Source organism: Alexandromys fortis, unplaced genomic scaffold, assembly GCF_014885135.2.
Source record: "Alexandromys fortis isolate MF-2015 unplaced genomic scaffold, M_Fortis_MF-2015_v1.1 scaffold_6, whole genome shotgun sequence".
Classification (NCBI taxonomy): Eukaryota; Metazoa; Chordata; class Mammalia; order Rodentia; family Cricetidae; genus Alexandromys; species Alexandromys fortis.
This window is the reverse complement of record NW_026067902.1, coordinates 26,254,326-26,272,784: the sequence shown is the minus strand read 5'-3', so window position 1 is coordinate 26,272,784 and position 18,459 is coordinate 26,254,326. Positions and strand designations below refer to the sequence as shown.

Below are 18,459 nucleotides of genomic sequence, written 5' to 3'. Positions count from 1 at the left end.
AAATGACCATTTAGCATTTAAAACTTTAATTGTGGAAATAAGGTGCCTACTTTGTCTTCCTTGATGACAGTGTATAGGGATATTGTAGTGTAGAGGAGAGCCCAGAACTCCGTGGAGATGTTTGTTATTATTGCTTACTGTAGTACTGGAGAGCCAACCCACTCTCTACCACTAGCTATGTCCCTACCCCTGGGATCTTTACTTTAAAGTGTTATATTTAATTATATATGGCATGTTTATGAAGCTTGGAGAATATTATTTGAATTTTGTGTAAAATATTAATAATGTGATATTTTTAAAATGTGATTCTTATGGCCAAAAAAACCCCACTGCTACTTCTATAGAGCTTATTGCTGACACAATAATTAGAGAAAATTATTCACTTAGAAATTAGTAAAATTAAAGATGTAATTTTTTTCTAATTGTTCACAGAACCATGGTCTAAATTTATTTTTATTCTTCAGATCCTTCCAAGAAACCAGATGCAATTCTCAGCATCTCAGGAGACTTAGCCTATAAGGAAAGTGGAGCTTAGGACTGTTTCCATATTTAGCTCTTAATGCTTTTCAAGTCCTTAAAATAAGCAAGTGGTTGATGGTTAAGTAGTGGCTGTCAATCTCTTTTGCATTAGGAATCTGGCTTGTTGTGACCACTTTCAGATTATCAATGAAACAGGCTTTTATCAAAGCTAGCTTAGTCACTTCATCTTCAGTTCACAGTGGAGTATTCTGTCAGTAATGAACGCTGTGGTTATGCCTTGCCTTTGAGTTGTGGCAGAGAATGTGACTGTGTCACAGGTCCTGACAGGTTACACCTCTGTTTTATGAACTGCCATTGCCTGATCAGATGTGCGTGATGATTTTTAGTTACTTTTTATTGTTTAATACATTTGCAACACAAGGTTTACCTTTTTAGTCAGTTTTGAGTGTGCATTTTCTGGTATTGTTATCTACAGTGCTTCCCTGCCCTTACTCCTAAGTTTCCAAATTTCATATCACCACAAAACAGCACCTCTGATCATTTAGCAATAATATTTATTCTTCATTCAGCCATTCCCGTTGGCCACTTATTTTTTGTCTCTATAAACTTGCTTGTGACCAATATGTCGTATAAATGTAATCACATAACACATATCTTTTGTGTCTGCCTTTCCCCATTAGCATAGTGTTTTAAAGTTTCATCTGTGTTTTAACAGAGCATGGACCAGAATCCCATTCTTTTGATAGCCACATAATACTCCATCCCATATGGGTACCACATTTCAGGTACTCATTCATCTGCTGAAGGACAACTTGGACTGTTTCTACCTTTGACTCTTGTGGATAATATATGTATCTGAATCCTCATTTTCAGGTGTTTTGGGGATACATGTGAGATTTTTCCATGTAGTAATTCAGTGTTTAATGTATTGAAGAATGTAATAATTATTTCATAGTAGTTCATTCTGATTGAGTTTTTTCTTTTTTTTAACCCCTTCTTTATCGTTTTGGGTTTTTTTAAAAAAGTTTTTGCTTAATACTTTGTTTGACTTTTGTTGTTTGAGTTTTAAATAGTTGTTTATTTTGGTCATTCATTTTTTTCTATCCTTTTCAATTGTTTGTTTTTCAGACCCGAGTCAGAACTCCATCACAGGGGAGCACAGCCAGCTGTTAGGTATAGTATTGCTCTGGGAAGTGACTCTCTTAAGTCTCCCGAGCCTGTTTTACTAACGGACTTACTTACTCCCTGATCTGTTGCTGCTTTGGATTCTTTCACTTTACTTTTCACTTCTCAAGTCTTTCTCTGTTTATTTCTAACTTGATAAGCTATAGGAAGCTGTCTTTGTAATTAGTTACTAAAACTCAGCTTTAATTACATTTTAAAAAGTGATTTTACATAGTCTATAGTTAAAAGAATCTTAGAACTTCTTTTTCTAGGATTGTATTGAAAAAAAAAAAAGACAGAATCTTTTACCCCCACATACATCATGTCCACACACAGTTATTACAAAGTTAGATTAAAATGGATCATCAAGTAAAGGTGCTTGCTATGCAAGCCTGGTGACCTGAGTTTGGTCCCCAGGATCCATGTACAGGGGAAGGAGGAGAGCACTAACTCCACCAAGTGTCTCTTACCTCCACTCCTACAATGTGGCACGTGAACACCCACCCTTTATGAACATGCACATTAATAAATACGATTATATAAACATGAACACCCACCCTTTATGAACATGCACAATAATAAATACGATTATATAAACATGAACACACACCCTTTATGAACATGCACAATAATAAATACGATTATATAATATCTTGAACCTCACAGATAGACTTCTCTATTATTGTTTGTGTTGAACCACATTTTCATTGCTGGAAGCCATTCAGTTGTGAGGTGTTCACCAGGTAAAGCCCTTGCCTGACAGCCTGAGGCTGAGTCCTGGGGCCCGCCTGGAAGAAGGAAAGCCCTTACTCCTTCACAGCATCTATGGCATGTGTGCACCCACACACATCACCACACATGCAAACAGATGAATAAAATCAATAAAAATGTAATTGCCAAAAGCCTTCACAGACAGTGTGGACTTTGATAGCCTATAAAATAGGTATTCCAGTTTCTTCCCTATGAAACAAGTATAGAAGAGCATCAATTTTCCCTAGGGATTGTTTATTATAGGAAAACCTGATAAGCTCTCAGAAAACTTGCAGATTTTCTAAACATACACTTGCAGCCTGGACTCCTTCCTGCAAACACGGCAGTGGGAAGCCGAGCAGCACCGAAGATGAGCATAAAGAAAGGTGGTCCTTCCAGGGTCTCGTCTCCACCCCCTTAACTCTGCCTCCCCATAAAGAAAGGTGGTCCTTCCAGGGTCTCGTCTCCACCCCCTTAACTCTGCCTCCCCATAAAGAAAGGTGGTCCTTCCAGGGTCTCGTCTCCACCTCCTTAACTCTGCCTCCCCATCTACTTATCTTTGACTTTCATAAATGTTCATACCACATCTGATTATTTTCTTCCTTTTTATGTCAGTGACATTGTATTATTCAGATGGCCTTTTGTCAGCTAACATTTTGTCTGGGTATCACATAGCAGTGAGTGAAGCTCTACCTCATTCCCGTTTAGAATGCAGTAGGATTGTGTGGTTCACCGCAGTTTTACTCTGCCAGTTACTCTGCAGGGGCATTGAGGTTATTTCTAAAACACTGTTAAAGAAATTGTGTAGAACGGCATAGAGAGATGGCTCAGCAGTTAACAGCACTGACTGCTCTTCCAGAGGACGTGGGTTCAATTCCAGGCACCCGCATTGTAGCACATAGCCATCTATAACTGCTGTTCCAGGGAATTCTGTGCCCTCTTCAGGCCGGTGTAAGCACTGTATGTAAGCATGGGGCACATGTAAGCAAAACACCCATACACATACAAATTTTTATAAAAAGACATTACTTTGCAATAAGCATCTTGTACTTGCATCTTTGCAGCCAGCACATTTGTAGGCAAGGTTTTCTCACACTGTGTGTACATTCTCAACAAGATAAATCACCATAAATGGTCCCACTGGTCTAGATATGGAGGAAGGCTTGGCTCTCAGTCACAAAACCTGACGTTATTTTTAAAGGTGTATTTATTTACCTACTTATTTTATATGAGAAGTGATGTGCATGCATCGCTCGTGTGTGGTCAGAAGACAACTTTGAGGCGTCCGTTCTCTCCTGCCTCTGTGTGTTGTGGACATTGAATTCAGGTTGTCAGGCTCGGCAGCAAATTCTTTCTTTTCTTGGTGAGCCAGCTCTCCAGCCCAAATTGATTTTATGAGTCTGTATTTTTCATATTTACTAATAGGTAGAATACCATTTCTGGTTTGTATTCTTTAATTATGGGTGAGAATCAGAAGTTACTGGATACTAAGAGCTATGTTGTACGGTGGTGTGCATGTCTGGGTTTGCGCACTGCTGAGCTTTTAGCTGTTAGAATATACAATAGCAGCTGTGGAAAATGTGTTATCAGGAAGTCCACAGTAGGGAAAGAACTGGATATAACTTGTTTGCTTACGGAAAAGTTCCAGAGTACTGAAGAAACTGCACTCGTGTTTCTCTCTCTTTCTCTTTCTCTCTCTCTCTCTCTCTCTCTCTCTCTCTCTCTCTCTCTCTCTCTCTCTCTAACATATTCATGTAATCCCAACATGTGGTAAACAGAGGCGAGGAGATGAAGTTTACAAGGCTAGCCTGGGCTATATGAGACCTTGTCTCAATTTATTTTCCTCCCCTAAGTTGTGCAATTGCCAAGATAAGGTCAGAACTCTGAACAGGAACATATATGCAGTAGAGGCGCAGAGGCCTTCACAAGTAAAATGGATGGGTAAGAATTTGTACCATTCACAAGTCAAACTGCATTGAAGCAGAGAAAGACTGTATTTTGTAAAAAAAAAAAAAAAAAAAAAAAAAAAAAAAAAAAAAAAAAAAAAAAAAATTACAGTTGCCTCACCTTTCAGGACTGGGGAAGTAATTTAGTGATACAGTATTAAGTTGGCAAGCACCATACCCTGGGCTCAACCCCAGTACCTCAATAAACAAATCTCAGCACCTCAAAAAACAAACTCCCAATGCCTCCAACACACCCCCGGTGTTCCTAAGAGGCACCTGTGGGGAACACTGGCTCAATTGTCTTGCTTGCTGAATTCAGTTTATAATAACATCTTTCAGACCGTTCCTGCCAAATTGGATTTAAAACAGCATCTTCCAGACCTGCTGACTGCTGCTGCCAACAGGCTTCAGTGATTTTAATGTATTTACTGTTCCCACTGACTCATCAGCTCTCTTGCAAAACTCAGGGTCAGGCTGAGGTAATGTATGGGAGGTGAAACTGCTCCTGTGATAATGAATCAAAGTCTGGACTTTACCATTTATGAATTTTTCCCTATGTGTGCATGTGTATAACTTTCACGTTCAAAAGTTTTTGAAAGTAAGAAGGCAAACATCAGTGAGTCATGGCAGGTTTGCAAATTTTATTAAACATGCAAGGATTAAAAAAATTCCAGTCTTGTACAATCTCATAGGATAGAAAACCAAATAAAGACTGTTAAGTCAGTCTGAGTCATTCTTAGCCTTGATACCAAACATTTACAGTGGCAATATGAAAAAAGCATTGTCCAGCCCAAAGTATCTGTAATCTGAATTATGAAGTATTTTTATTTTAATTTAAATATAATATTTTTATCACTTTTTTGAGAATATCATGTATTAATGCAAAATATTTTTTTATATTCACCCTGTTACTCTCCTGGCCTCCTCCAGGTCCATCTGCATTTCCCAAAGTTCCTGTCTTTTTTTTTTCTTACAACCCGCTGAGTCCCATTTGTGCTGCCCATATTCTCATGGATGCTGAGCCATTCAGTGGGGTGTGACTGACCTACCAGGGTCCACACCCTTCAGAGGATTCTTCCCTCTCCCAGAAGCATTATCTGACAGTAACTATTCAGCAAGGGGTTGGGGCTTGTGAGCTCCTCCCTCTTACTCGTTGGAATGTTGGCCAGATTGATCTTCTGCGGGTCTTCTTGCATGTAGCATGTTTAAAGATTATCTCCATGGGCTCCATGTTAGAATGTTTACCTACCATGCGTAAAGCCTTGGGTTCAATTCCCCAAAGCCTCAAAAATAAATTGAAATACTATTATGGTAGCTAAAAATACATGACAGGCTTTGTATCAAAAATAAATATACATCCATGCCCTCGTGGTTCGTACCTGTCATCCCAATACTTAGGAAGATGAGGCGTGCAGGACATGAGCTTGAGGCTAGCCTGACCCATACCTCAAAAATAAATAAATACAAAATTATGTACTTACTGTATTAGTATTAAAGACATATGTAATCATTTTAATATAGGTAGATGAAGCATTTGATAGGAAACATAACCGATACTAACATATTAAGAACTTATTGTTCATAACTGGAATGTTCTTGTTAGCCTACTCATTACTTGTTTAATAAAGGGGGATAATAGATTAGTAATAATTAATAATTAATTAATAATCTGTTTTATATTTAACATACCACTTGAGAGCCAAGTAGTAGATTAAAAAGAATGTCTCTTGAGTGGAAGTTATTGAACTAAGAAAGACTAAGAGAATGAAAATATCATCACATTTTACCCCTCATAAGTTAGTGGACCTAGGCATTAATCATCAACAGCTGTAATACCTCAGAGAGGAAGGTAACCAGGGGCTGTAAGTGTCCCGGTGCCATCCTGCAGCAGCCTTTTCTCGCCCCTAAAAATAACAAATGTGATGTGATAAGCGTATTCTGCTGTCAACCAGTTCATAAGAATTACAGTAAACAGAACGGCACACGGCAGCACATCCACATCATCATCAAAATCCAATCCCTCAGAAAGTCTAGGGCATACAACATAATTTCTTGAAGAGAAGAAACTGTAGCTGATGAAATATAGCGGTCAGTCATAACGTTCTCCAGTCTGACTGATGAGTCAGGCAATATAGATGAGAAGCGGAACTTAAGGCTGCAGTGGGTAGCTCAGTGTGAACTCTTGTGCATCCCTTCCAGGAAAAAGTAGAAAGACCTATCTTCAGCCTTGTCCTTCTCACTACTTACACCTATCCACGTATTTCTCAGAATACTTGGCGTACTTCCACTTCCAACGTACTTGTCAGAAAGTCTCACGTTTCTCATTTCCCATTCACTTAAAAAAGTGATATTTTTTTTACAGCATTGAAACGGTTCTTCCTGTTTTTGTTTGCTTTGGTTTTTGAGATAGTGTTTCTTGCTGTCCTGAAACTCACTCTGTAGAACAAGCTGGCCTCAAACTCAGAGATCTGCCTGCTTCTGCCTCCCTAGTGCTGGGATTAAAGGTGTGCACCACCACCACCTGGCATTTTTTCCCCTGTTCTTGTTGATGTGGTTCAAGCAGAGATGTGTGCCAGAGGAAATTAAGTATTCTTAACGCTCCATCTCTGTCCAGATGGAACCAGCAAAGGCCATTTGGCAAGTGCATGACACTAAAGGACAATTTCTATACTATATCTTGATTCTAAAATACAGTGTAAGTGGTAATTTTCAACACTGTAGATAGAATAGAATCAAACAATAAAGATCTTTCGACATCAAGATCTTAGTTTATACACTTTTTCTGTTTACAGAGAAAAGGGAGAGAGCATAGCTTAGTGATGGTGTGCTGAAAACCGTGGTTCAGTCCCTAGCACACGGTGAAAGGAACAACAGAAGCGAGTTGTAAGGACATGGATGTGTCATGAAAAGCAGAAACAAATTTTTCAGAAGGAAGAGTGGTTCTGTCAGTTTTCTCTTTAATTGCACCATGAAACAATGGCAGCTTTCTCATAGAATCCATGTTGTTTGGGTAGTAAAATGAGAGAAAAGAAACATGACAGCCATGATGCCATGCTGAAATCCGGTCACTGCCAGGGCCAGGATTGCAGCCCCAGTGGCTGTCTTACAAAGCGATCTTCTTTTGGTTTTGTATAATCCACTTTTAAAGATTTTTTTTAATAATTTATATAAATGTGTGAATGTCTGCATGAGTTATGTGTACTACATGTGTGTGACTGATGCCCATGGAGGTCAGGAGAGGGCATTCAATCCCCTGGAACTAGACGATAGTGAGCTTTTTGATGAGCGTACTGGGAACCCAAGTCAGCTCTTCCACAAGAGCATTAAGTGCTCTTAACACCAATACAACTCTCCGGCCCAGATTCTGTATATTCTTCAAGAGTCCTGGGATATGTGCTTGTTCTGAGTTCATGCCAAGAAAGACTTTTATTTGGAAAATTTAGAATTTCCACTGTCTCTGGCAGTCCTGTGTAACCCCGACTACAGAAAAGGCCACACTGTGACTGGTTGCCAGCCACCATATTCTTGCGGAGAAGTGATTGATGCCTTTTGATAAAATTACTTCTAGTTTCATGTTTTTCTCTATAACCAAATCTGGCAATAACTCTCCTCCCTCTGTGGAAAACCTCTAATTTTCATGATTGTCCCGATTCAGGAGAGATCAGGACAAGTAGGTCTTGTAGGTATCATTGTCTTCCTATGATGCCAAGTCTCCATGGCAATTGTTCTATTTTCCAAAGCAGTTAAGTAGTCAGACAATAGAAGCTAGCACAGGACAAGCCAGAACCAGACTTGGCTGATAAAGTGATTCACCTGGGACTTAAGACTGGGGTATCCAAACAGAGCAGCAGCAGAATTGGACGGGATGCTCCTAATGCTAGATTTAAAAACAACAAAAACAAAAGGATTTATTTATTATTCTTTGATAGTTTCCTAGAATATTTTAAAGAAACTTTCACATTCCGTATGGGTTTTTGTTTGTTTTACCATTTAAAAAACTGGCACTGGTTAGCAAGGGCTCAGTGAATACACGTACTTGCTGCCAAGCCTGATGACCAGAGTTCAATCCCAGGACCTCACATGGGAGAAGGAGAGCACCAACTCCCACAAGTTGTCCTGTGAGCATCACATACAAGTCAGGTGGCACATATGACCAAATGTACACCAACAAAAGTTAAATTATTGTCATTTAAAAAATTACTTTATTGGACCAGAAGTGTAATACACACTTTTAATACCAACACTCAGAAGGCAGAGGCAGGTGGATCTGTGAATTTGAGGCCAACTTTGTCTACATTATGAGTTCTAGGACAGCTAGAGCTACATAGTAAAACCCTGTCTCAGAAGAAAAAAATTATTGTAATAAATACACAAAATCATCATGTAGCTATATTAGCATGTCCATCAAAATTCTTGACTGGTCCCAGGCCCTATACATCTCAAACTGTCGTGCTGTTAGAATAGTTTTTCCTGACTCCAGGTTTCTTAGTGTTTTACATTTTAATTATCAATCTCATTTTCATGCACCTACCACCACAAGAAATATATGTGTGCATGATTGTATTGTCTTTTTCTTCCATCCTAAAATCTGTTCTTCTGCTTGTTTTGTCTTTGATTGACATCTCATTTACCTCAAGTGTTTTGTTCTGTTCTGTTTTTTAATGTTTCAGTATTCTTGCTGAATTTTTCCTTGATATTTTGGACTTTTACCTCCAGTGTACTGTTTGATTCACTTTTTGTGACTGTCTTGTTGTCCATCTGTTTGTTTGAATCTTCTATACGATCACTTATTCTTTCAAAAAAGTAAGACTCTGAATGTGGGCGGAGTTTTCCTGTGCTGGCAGCCATGCCCAAATAACCACTCAGGAACTGGTTGTAAATGCTCTGCCCATAGCTCAGGCTTGTTACTAGCTAACTCTTACACTTTAGCCCATGTTTCTTATGTACCATCCATCACATGGCTCATGGCTTGCATCCTTATTTTCTACAAGTCCTGTTTCCTCTGCATCTGCTGGCATCTCCCTGACTCTGCCCTTTTTCATCCCAGCATCCTTAGTTTGTTTGCCCGCCTATACTTCCTGCCTGGCTGTTGGCCAGGCAGCATATTATTAAACCAATTCGAGTGACAAATCTTTACAGTGTACAAAAGGATTATTTCACAGCACTCTGAATTCTGAGACATTCATCTTTCTCTATGGTTTCAATTCCTTCCTAAGGGAGTGGTTGGTTGGAGTGGGTCATGGAAGGTGGCAGTGTCATATGCTTTGTGTTTCTTTGTTGTATTTTGTGCATCTCTTAAAGTATGTTTGACATTCAGTTTTGACTTTCCCGTCTTTGGAATATATTCTGTTTTGTTTTCTGTAATTCTCCCTAGAGGGTTATCTGCATGAAATTTAGCTATGTTGCCTGGAGAAATTTAGTGTTGTTAAGTGTAGTCACTGAGGTAATCCTGTCATAGCTATGTGCCATCAGGACCACGGGTGGAATGGTACATGAAGAAACAAGGGGACCAGAATAGCAAATGTCAGACCCACTAAAGTCTGGGTGCTATCTGTGGCTATGGTAGGTTTTAAGTAACCTCTGGGGGACCACAGTAGTATAGACCCCGGAGTCCTGCAGTGACCACAGGAACATTAGACTTCAAAACCCCACACCCACACTAATCTTAAAAACACTGAAGTCAAAGCCCCAGTTTCTTAGCAGACACTAAAGCTGAAGCTCAGGCCCCCACTGTCGTCTGAGACCACTGGGACTAAAGGCTACTTCAGTGCTCTCAGATCCCAGGGGACCCAGTGACCTAGTCCCGCAGTGGTTTCTGGTCCTGCAGAAGCCTGAGGTAAATAAATGCAATTTTAAAATTAGCATATATTTAAATTTTCCTGTTTTTAAATTTTAAAAAATACTTTATGTGTATGAGAGTGCTTTGTCTACATATGTGCCTGTGCACCACGTGTGCACATGTGTGCCTGGTACCCATGGGCCAGAAAGGGTGTTGGATGCCCTGGCACTGTAGTTACAGGTGGTTGTGAGCTGCTGTGTGTGTGCTAGAACTTGAACCCAGGTCCTCTGAAAGAACAACTGAGAACAACTGAGCCATCTCCAGCCCAACATTTCTATGTTCTAGAAATGTCTCTTCACAGCTGGGCTGTGGTAGCACACATCTTTAATCCCAGCACTTGGGAAGCAAAGGCAGGCAGATCTCTCTGAAATCAAGGCCAACCTAGTCTACAGAGACAGTTTCAGGACAGGCTCCAAAGCTACACAGAGAAACCCTGTCTCAAAAAACTGAAGAAGAAAAAAAGTCTCTTCACATTTGTTTGAGGAGTCTAACAAAAATCCTATCTTAGATTTCAGTCGTAGCTTGAATTTTAATCTGTAAAAGTTCACTTGTTTAGTTTGTGATTTGCTGAAGAAATTAGGTTATTCCACATTCCGACTTTGGTGGTTGTGTCTTTGTGTATGCTTACTTATCATGTTCCTCCTTTTCTCTGCAATCCTGAGAGGCTTCATTAGAGTGAGCGTCCATTCTTTTGCTAAGAATACATAGGATGAACAGTGTCTTGCCTTCGTATTTGTTAGTCAACAGGCTCATAGTCATCTTCATTTGCCCACTCGAAGGTTATGCCTCAGTCCTTTATTGATGGCTTTCACAGCCCTTGATGAAGATTGCCTAGATGTGTTATTTTCACTAGGGTTTGCAAATTGGCAGGGATTTCCTATGTACTGTTCCATGTATCATAAATTAAGTACAATGTGCTGTAAAAAAAATAGTATTTAGCTATATAATTATCCTCAAAACAGACAGCACAGTTGATTCTTCTACTATTTTTCAGAGTTGTATTTTGTTTCCTTAAAACTTTACATAATTGACTTTTAAAAAATATTATTTCGAGTTGGGCAGTGGTGGCGCATGCCTTTAATACCAGCACTCAGGAGGCAGAGGCAGTTGGATCTCTGTGAGTTTAAGACCAGCCTGGTCTACAAGAGCTAATTTTTAGGACAAACTCCAAAGCTATAGAGAAACCCTGTCTTGAAAAACAAACAAAAATATGTATTATTTCAAATATCTTGTGTGTTCTGTCTTCCCATCATGACCATCAGGAACTCCTTCAAGTCAGTCTCATGTCCTTCCAGATGACCGGCTCATTTCAGTAGTTTTCTGGCTTTTTGCCAGATTCATCTTCCATATTTAAAGTAATGTATGTTACTTTAATGTTATTTCCTTTTTATATTAGTATGTTCTTCAGTAATGGAAACCTTAGTTTTAAATCGTATTTACAATTTTTTTCCTCTTCTCTTCTGCCAGACAATCATGTAACTTAAACACAATTTTAAAAGCCAAAGATTAGGAAGTATTCATATAACACAGACTTTGCTATCTCAGAAACTCTGTTTCCTCTTTGTTTTTTTTTGCAACTAATTCATCAGATTCCAGTTAAGTACCTCTCTCAACATAAAAATAATATGGAAGTGTTCATACAAGAATATATTGGATGCTTCCATGAAGATACACACCTATAATCTAGTACTTTGGGGCTGAGGAGAGATATTTAAGAGTTTGAGACCAGTCTGAGCCACCAGCACCTATAACTATGTTGCCTCATAGTGAAATTTTTTCAAAAACTACTACTGACCTCCAATTGCTTGGTGTACAGAAAACAAAAGACTGTAGAGTGCTTAGCTCCAGTTTGAATGATCATATATTATCTCAAGGCTCAGGGATCTTTCTGAAGGAGGGGACAGAAAGATTGTAAGAGCCAGAGGTGGTGGATAAGTTAAAGGAAACAATGTTTTCCAGACAGAAGCATATATGAACTCAGTGATTGTGACAGTGTGCACAAGACTTACACAAGCTCCAGTCAAACAGAATCCATGCATAGTGGGAATATATAATCCCAGTGCCAGCTGAGGCGCTATTAGCATTTAGTGATTTTTGGGAAAGGGAGATTCAGGTCATCATTTAATGATGATGACCTTGATACATGTGATCACATACCAGAGCAGACCTCAACCCCCAAACTAGCTGAGCAGCACAAACTAGACCTGATGGGGAAAGAAGGTCAAATTAAAACAAAAAGAAGCAGCAGCAGCAGTCTCCAAGTTCAGTTGCAAACAATGAGAGGTTTGAGGCGGAAGTGAGGGGATTGGGATCTTGAATATATTCAAAATACATTGTATGCAATTCTCAAGAATTTTGAAAAGTAATCATCATCATAGATTTAATCACCTGTTATAATTGATGGCATCAGAAATGAGGTCAGGAAGATATCTCAGCAGGCACTTGGTATGCAAGCCTGGCAACCTGAGTTTCATCCCTTGAATCCTGGTAAGGGTAGGAGGAAAGAACCACATGTACAAGTTGTCATCTGGCCTCTACATGTACACAGGACACTGCCTTCATAATGCACGTGCGCGCACACACAAAATAAATTTTTAATGTCAGAAGGCCCATTATCAGCAACAATAGTTTGTAAAGTAGTCCATGTCTAGAGTAGTATAACACACCAAGAAAAAAAATTCTGTGTGTTTTGTTTATTTATTTATGGGTAAGTTTAAGGTTAGGCACCCAGTGTCTCCAGAGATCTCTGTACTAAGAAAGGGAATTCTTCATGTTGATTTCTTTGGTTTCCCTATTTGCTTTTGTTCCTGCTAGAAAAACACCACATTCTCCAAACAGTGCTAACTGAAGTCTACCAATCAGGCTGAACCTGAATCTGAAGTGGTCTTTATGACGACAGAGGCAACATAGTTATAGGTGCTGGTTGCTCAGAACCCAATGAAAACCCAAATTTTGCCTTTCTTTTTCAGATGATGGACATAAGAAAGCTCGAAATGCTTATCTCAGCAATTCCAACTATGAAGAAGGAGATGAGTATTTTGATAAAAATCTGGCACTCTTTGAGGTAATATTTTAATTATGTGTGTGTCTGTGGGGGAGTAGAAGAGGGCATCATATTTCCTTGGAGACACAGTTACAGGTAGTTGTGAGCCTCTCAATATAGATGCTGGGAACTGAACTTTGGCCTCTGGTAAAGTAGCAAGTGCTCTTACCCACTGAGCATTCTCTTCAGTCCACAAAATGGAAATCTCATCACGCACACACAGGAAATATGAAACCACCACATTTGCAGAAAAATGTTTGAAAATGAAAATTATTATTTTAAGCAAAGTAAGACAAATGGTGAATAGTGCATTTTTCTCGTGTGTGTGTGTGTGTGTGTGTGTGAGAGAGAGAGAGAGAGAGAGAGAGAGAGAGAGAGAGAGAGAGAGAGAGAGAGAGCGCGCAAGAGAGCGCAGCAGGCAAACTGAGAATGGAGGAGAGATGCTACGGGGACAGAGAAGTGGAGACAGGGTAATCGAATGCCTGTAATGTGAAGGCAGAGGAGACTAAAGAGGGTAAGAGGATCTGGGCCGTAAGAGGGTCAGAAGGAATGTGGGGAAGGGGAGGGGAACACAGAACAAAAGAATAATTACATATTTGTATGAAAGAAACCTTAATGAAACCCAGTACTTTGTATCTTACCTTAACTTGCTGCCCTAGTTAGGTGTAGTCCTTTTGCCATCTCAGGGCTGGGGCTTAGCCCAGGACCTCATGCATGCTCTCAGTTCCCTGTCATCTTTCACGTGGCAGGGACAGGGCTCACTGAAGAATTTTCTTCACGTATTTACCTGTGAAAGAGGGTATCATTTATTTGGCTGTTTCCTGGCAGAAAGTTTATTTTGTTGCTGAATTCCAGTATCCTTCATAAATTATTTCTGACTTTATAGGAAGAAATGGACACCAGACCAAAGGTGTCCTCTCTCCTCAACCGCATGGCCAACTATACTAACCTGACACAGGGAGCCAAGGAGCATGAAGAGGCAGAGAACATCACTGAAGGGAAGAAGAAGCCTACCAAGGTGAGGCCTCAGGGTGCAGGACAGATAAAAACAGCCCCATATATGAGCGCTGAAGGCATGCCCAGGGCACCAGTCTGTATTAAGAAACTGTGTCAAATGCTTGCTATACCCAGTACCATTCGGATCCCTGGCACCATGGCCCAGACAGAATGTATAGTAGTATAGCTTCTCGTGGGAAGCCAGTCCCTAAGCCACTAAAACTCTGTTAAAGCATAGAGCATCTTCAGTGTCAATGCTTGACCAAAACTTAAGCAGGGTTAAAAGGAATGAGACTGACAAGAGCCTGCTGGAAGGGTTCGATACTCCTGTAGGTCAGACAGAGAAAGCCTTCTGACGTGGTGGATTTGCACAGAAACTGTCCTAGTGAGGAAGTTAGCTGTGTTAGCAGAAGTGTTAGCCCATTGGTGGGAAGGGATATCTCTACCCAGCCTCTGCTGCCATCTGCCTGGTACAAAGGTTTTTGTTTGTATGATTGGTTTCGGTTTTTGTTTTTGAGATGGTGTTTCACATATAACACAGGCTAACCTTGAACTCAGAGTCTTCCTGCCTTAGCCTCCCAGGTGCCAGGATCATAGGCATCCACCATGATGAGGATTCCCAGTAGTTGTTAGATAGACTTTTCTACTACTACTGTTTTTCTTACAATAAAATTATACCAATGCACATAGTTCAGCTCTTTGCAAAGGGGCCAGTGGCCCTCAAGTTTTTACTTTCCCTGACTGTTTCATTTACCAACTATTGTGAAAAATTTGTACTTAATTCTCAAGAATTTCTACAAGTTTTTCTGTTTTAAAATGTGAATAAAATTTTAACAACCTTGAAGAATAGACATTTTTAGATTGATGAGTGGTCCATTGCTTAGGAATAACAAAAACATGGGAACTTATCTAAATTACAATGTATACTGATAATGGAAGTATAGTGATGAACTTCACTGAGAGTTGTTGAAAATATTGCATAAACTTCCTGTCTGTGGTAAATCTAAGCATCTTTTATGGCTAACTATATGTTTCCTTTTGTCTTATATTTTTATTTCCAGAGCCCCCAAATGGGCACTTTTATGGGTGTCTACCTCCCATGTCTACAAAATATTTTTGGAGTGATCCTCTTCCTGCGTCTTACCTGGGTAGTGGGCACAGCTGGAGTCCTTCAGGCCTTTGCGATTGTCCTTATCTGCTGCTGCTGTGTAAGTTCTCCTGCGCTGGCCCTAGACCTCACCTGCAGCATTTCCTGTTGAGTTTGTGCACTTGACCTCCTGGAGAGCAGGAACAGAAAATACATAAAGACTCACGAGCCCAACAGGAGAGAGAGACTTTGACCTTAAAATCTAAAGGATTTTCATTCAGCGCCCATTATCCGTTATTTCCTATGTAGTATTTGATTGATATATGGTGTCCTAGATTTTTGGAAATAAACAAAATACAAGTTTTCAAATAATTCAAAATCTGGGTAATTTGGACTTGAAAGCACCGATGTTGTAGTGTATATGCTATTCTAAAATGTCCTGAAAAATAAAATTGGCAGTGCCTGGGAAGGGTGAAGGGACTCTGTGTTCAGTTTTGAAGTCTCCTTTCGTATGCCTTCCCCAGAAATTCCTCAGTTGTTTCTAACTCTTCTCTCCTACTCAGCCCATTCTGGTTTTCCGTTCATTTAAACTGCTCATTTTTATATATCCCATCCCTGTCCATCAATCTAGTATCCCCTTTGTTTTGGTAACCATTATATCCTCCATATGCATTATGCTCAGCTGAGTGCTAACCATGCAAGTTAAGCAAACCTAACCTATGTCATTAATAACTTAATGGCACTGCCTTGCCCACTCCCAGTTTCTCAAGCTTGAAACTTCAAGGCCATATTTGATTCCTTGGTTGCCATTCATCACGGCCAGTCTGTTCTCTCTGAGATACTTCATATGCATGCCCACTATCTCACCGTAGATGTTACCTCTCACTTGTATGACAGCAGCCTACTGGCTAGTCACTGTGCCTCCAGCTACTCCCTTTCGAAAACCTCTATCTGCTGTGTTACTAGATAATGTTTTAAATTTGTCCTGGTGGTCTCTTTCTTGCCACATATTGTTTTTGGCATTGTAGCCAGTTTGTAGTTAGAGTCTAGCCTACTTTACAGTGCTGTCTCCCTAGCTAGTCCTTTAAAATATGCTATGCAGTAACTCTTTGTAAAAGTAGATGGAGTTAAGTATTTGTAAATGCTCTGAAGTCTTCACGTGGGAAAGTAATACGGAAATGTTAGCTCTACCCAGTAGTTAAATTCTTTTTTCTCTCTCTACAGACGTTGTTGACTGCCATCTCCATGAGTGCCATTGCCACCAATGGAGTGGTGCCAGGTCAGTATCCCAAGCTTGAGTTTCAGGGATTATCCTTGATTAATCACTGTGCATATGCTGTAAAGCTGGAGGTGTGAACTCCAGAGCCACCTAATGTGTTTATTCTGTTGTTCCTAGTGTTCTGTGACAGTGTCAGCTTCTAGAAGCCAGGGACAAATACTGTTTGGCTTAACGATGCTATCTTTGAAATCTCATTATTTTCAGTCTACAGTACTTTAATGTCAGTCACATACTTAGCTTATAAAATACTTTTTATTATACTATTATATTCTGTAGGAAATAATCTAATTTTTCTAATAGTAATAAAATGTATTGTGCACATCATATTCCCATTAATAAATCTCCTTTGTTGCATTCAGAGTTCCCCAAACATCTTTTGTGCATGTTTTTGAATTATTACTTATACTTGTCTACAGTCCTCTTAGTGATACCCTCCTTTTATTTTGTCTTGTAGCTGGGGGCTCATACTTCATGATTTCCCGGGCCCTGGGCCCAGAGTTTGGCGGGGCTGTTGGCCTCTGCTTTTATCTGGGCACCACGTTTGCAGCAGCCATGTATATTCTTGGTGCCATTGAAATTTTTCTGGTAAGTAACGAATTAGTTGCGCCTACAATCCAGAAGCTCTGTGGGTTTCTTTTCTTAGATATTAAGGTTTCTGAGATCAGGGGTGGCAGCCGGTCAGATGTTGGCTGCTGTGACTGTGTCTTATCGTGACTCTGAGGCAGAAAGGTTGAGGTGTCCTTCACCTGCCCGTCCTTTCCGAAATCTCTCTCCAATTGTTCCCAACTCTATCCCCTCAACCAGGGAGCTCATATCAAGCTAGAAGACTTGTGCCAGTGTAGAAAAGTAAAATAAATCTCATTTGCTTCTATTGTGCATGTATATGTTCTAGTGTGTTGAATACATGTGTGTAGAAGCCAGAGATCAACCTGGTTCCTCCCTGTTGTTGTGTCTCAAGAACCCATCCAGTTTGTTTTATGAGGTGGGGTCTTTCACTGGGACCAGAGGCTCAGCACCGGGGGTCCGCATGTCTTCACCTTCCCAATGCTAACATCATCACAAGCACATGCCACCGTGCCTGGCTTTTTACGTAAGTCCTGGGGATCAAACTCAAGTACCAATTCTTGTGCAGCAAAGCACATCACTGACTGAGCTGTATCCCCAGCTTCTCTTTTGATAACTTTATCCCAATGAAAGAATTTTCATTTCTCCACTCATACTATAAATCTTCTCTAAAGCCTTTTAAATAGAATCATTTTTCCCACTTGCAAATGTAGATATTCAAAACAGCAATGAGAAGACAAAATAATCCATGAAATAATATTTCTATAGACATTCTAGAGCCAAATAAAAATTTGGTTAATTGGCAGTCCGGTGTGTACATAACTTTAATTCCAGCACTTGGGAGACAGAGACAGGTGGATCTCTCTGTTCCAGGCCAAACAGGGCTACATATTGAGACCCTGTTTAAAAGCAAATGAATGAAAAGGATTTAAAATATTAATGTTTTTAATAATTTTTTATTTCAGCTTTCTTTTCCTTTATAAAAGTAATATAAGCTGTTATAGTCCCTCTACTTGATTGCTTCTAAATGATTGCATTTCTTTTCTGCTTCTTTTTTATCCTAACAGGTATATATCGTCCCTCGAGCTGCCATCTTCCGCAGTGATGATGCACTCAAGGAATCAGCAGCCATGCTAAATAACATGCGTGTCTATGGCACAGCCTTCTTGGTCCTCATGGTCTTGGTGGTATTCATTGGCGTCCGCTACGTGAATAAGTTTGCCTCACTTTTCCTGGCCTGTGTAATTGTGTCCATTTTGGCTATCTACGCTGGTGCCATCAAGTCTTCCTTTGCTCCACCACACTTCCCGT

At 39.9% G+C, this 18,459-nt stretch overlaps 1 protein-coding gene and 1 long non-coding RNA gene across 4 annotated transcripts in view; one reads left to right on the top strand and one right to left on the bottom strand.

Annotated features, from left to right (window-relative positions):
• The window catches only part of Slc12a6 (solute carrier family 12 member 6), a 96,162-nt gene that overhangs the window by 52,212 nt on the left and 25,491 nt on the right, over positions 1-18,459 (top strand). For 2 of the 3 annotated variants that reach the window (XM_050132084.1, XM_050132102.1), the window contains 7 exons: positions 1,609-1,653; positions 13,149-13,243; positions 14,109-14,240; positions 15,280-15,426; positions 16,530-16,584; positions 17,039-17,169; positions 18,216-18,457. In XM_050132084.1, coding sequence (XP_049988041.1) covers positions 1,609-1,653; positions 13,149-13,243; positions 14,109-14,240; positions 15,280-15,426; positions 16,530-16,584; positions 17,039-17,169; positions 18,216-18,457 — 847 coding nt within the window. The remainder of the gene's footprint in view (positions 1-1,608; positions 1,654-13,148; positions 13,244-14,108; positions 14,241-15,279; positions 15,427-16,529; positions 16,585-17,038; positions 17,170-18,215; positions 18,458-18,459) is intronic. The other variant, XM_050132093.1, reaches the window with a different exon arrangement.
• On the bottom strand, positions 8,143-14,085 carry LOC126494695 (uncharacterized). The gene is made up of 3 exons (XR_007590050.1): positions 13,864-14,085; positions 12,568-12,663; positions 8,143-8,217 (listed from the first exon to the last, which is right to left on the bottom strand). It is a non-coding gene; the product is annotated as an uncharacterized lncRNA (long non-coding RNA).